Source organism: Loa loa, assembly GCF_000183805.2.
Source record: "Loa loa unplaced genomic scaffold supercont3.2802, whole genome shotgun sequence".
NCBI classification, from domain to species: Eukaryota; Metazoa; Nematoda; class Chromadorea; order Rhabditida; family Onchocercidae; genus Loa; species Loa loa.
In genome coordinates, this window is record NW_018110980.1 from 1 (window position 1) to 1,215 (window position 1,215).

A 1,215-nucleotide genomic window follows, 5' to 3' on the forward strand; every position below is an offset into this window, starting at 1 on the left:
TGAATAAAGCTTTGTTATTAAAAGGGAAAAAAGACAAAAATATCAAAATTCGAGATGAACAACAAATAGTTTAAAAAGAAACATATGAGATGTTTGATATCTGAAATGTATTTCCAAATATTCCAAGGTAGAATTGTACAAAAAGCTCTCCATTTATAATCTTATTCCCTTAATTACCGTTTGTATCTTTTCATTGCAGTATCGAAGTAATTTGTGTTGTGGTTGCAATATATAGTGGCTTGTCAGACTCGGTTTGGAGCATTTCATCAGCTGTTATTAATTTAGCAACAATTATACTTTATGCAATACTGAGCCGAGTTATGGTGAAAACTAAAACAAGTGAGCTATTTAAATATTTGACAAAGTAAAACATCACCCTGAAAGATATTTGGTCTATCTCTCCATCATCGAATGGCGTATTTATGTTATCGGACTATCCTTTGCTTTGTTCCTTCGTTATTCAGGTATAGAATCACATCTGTCAAGGATTTCATGAAAACTAATTAATTATGAATAACCGTAGTGGTTGTCATAGCGTTCTCCTATTTCTATTTCAGCAACTAGAAACTACGAGCTGTTACAATCATTAAAGATAGTCGTGGCATTTATTGGACTGGGACAGTTGGCATCAACGGTGATCTATCTGTCAACACTTTTCTACGATTTTTCCGAAATGACAGCATTTTACATAGGATGCTACGCGGGAATATTTGTTAATTTAAGCATTTCATGCAATTGGTTCTTCTATTATTGGAGAAGGTAAAAACTGATCTTATGGAACATCAAAAGAAATATTTTTTTATCGTTGAAATATTTTGTCCTAGAAGTACTTGGTTAGTTCTGTAGTGTGAACATAAAAAATGCTATTGCAGTACGGAATATCGGAACGAATTTAAAAGGCAACTCAGGAAACTTCCATGCTTAGAGAATATTATACCGGAACCAAAACCTACAATAAAGAGGGTGGCGACGATTCACCGATAGAAATTCACGGTAGAGCTTCTGGGTATTTTGTTTCAACGGTATTCATGTGGAATGGCAATGAAGAACCATAGTTGGGAATTGACAGTAGCTGTTACTATCGCCTTTCATAATCAATTGGGTCCTCACGTAACTTTCTACGTCGATCCTCGAAGTTTGGTTGAATTAAAAGTTATTTTACTAATAAAACTAGATAAATTTCAACAGACAAAAATCAAGAGGAATAAGATGAGA

At 33.7% G+C, this 1,215-nt stretch overlaps 1 protein-coding gene across 1 annotated transcript; it reads left to right on the top strand.

Annotated features, from left to right (window-relative positions):
* Positions 1–199: 199 nt before the first annotated feature.
* LOAG_15810 (hypothetical protein) lies at positions 200–1,055 on the top strand (the record flags this gene model as incomplete). Its single annotated transcript, XM_003151298.1, has 3 exons — positions 200–339; positions 558–634; positions 909–1,055. Coding segments are annotated over 3 exons (364 nt in total), but the record flags the coding sequence as incomplete, so codon positions are not given.
* Between the last annotated feature and the right edge of the window lie 160 nt (positions 1,056–1,215).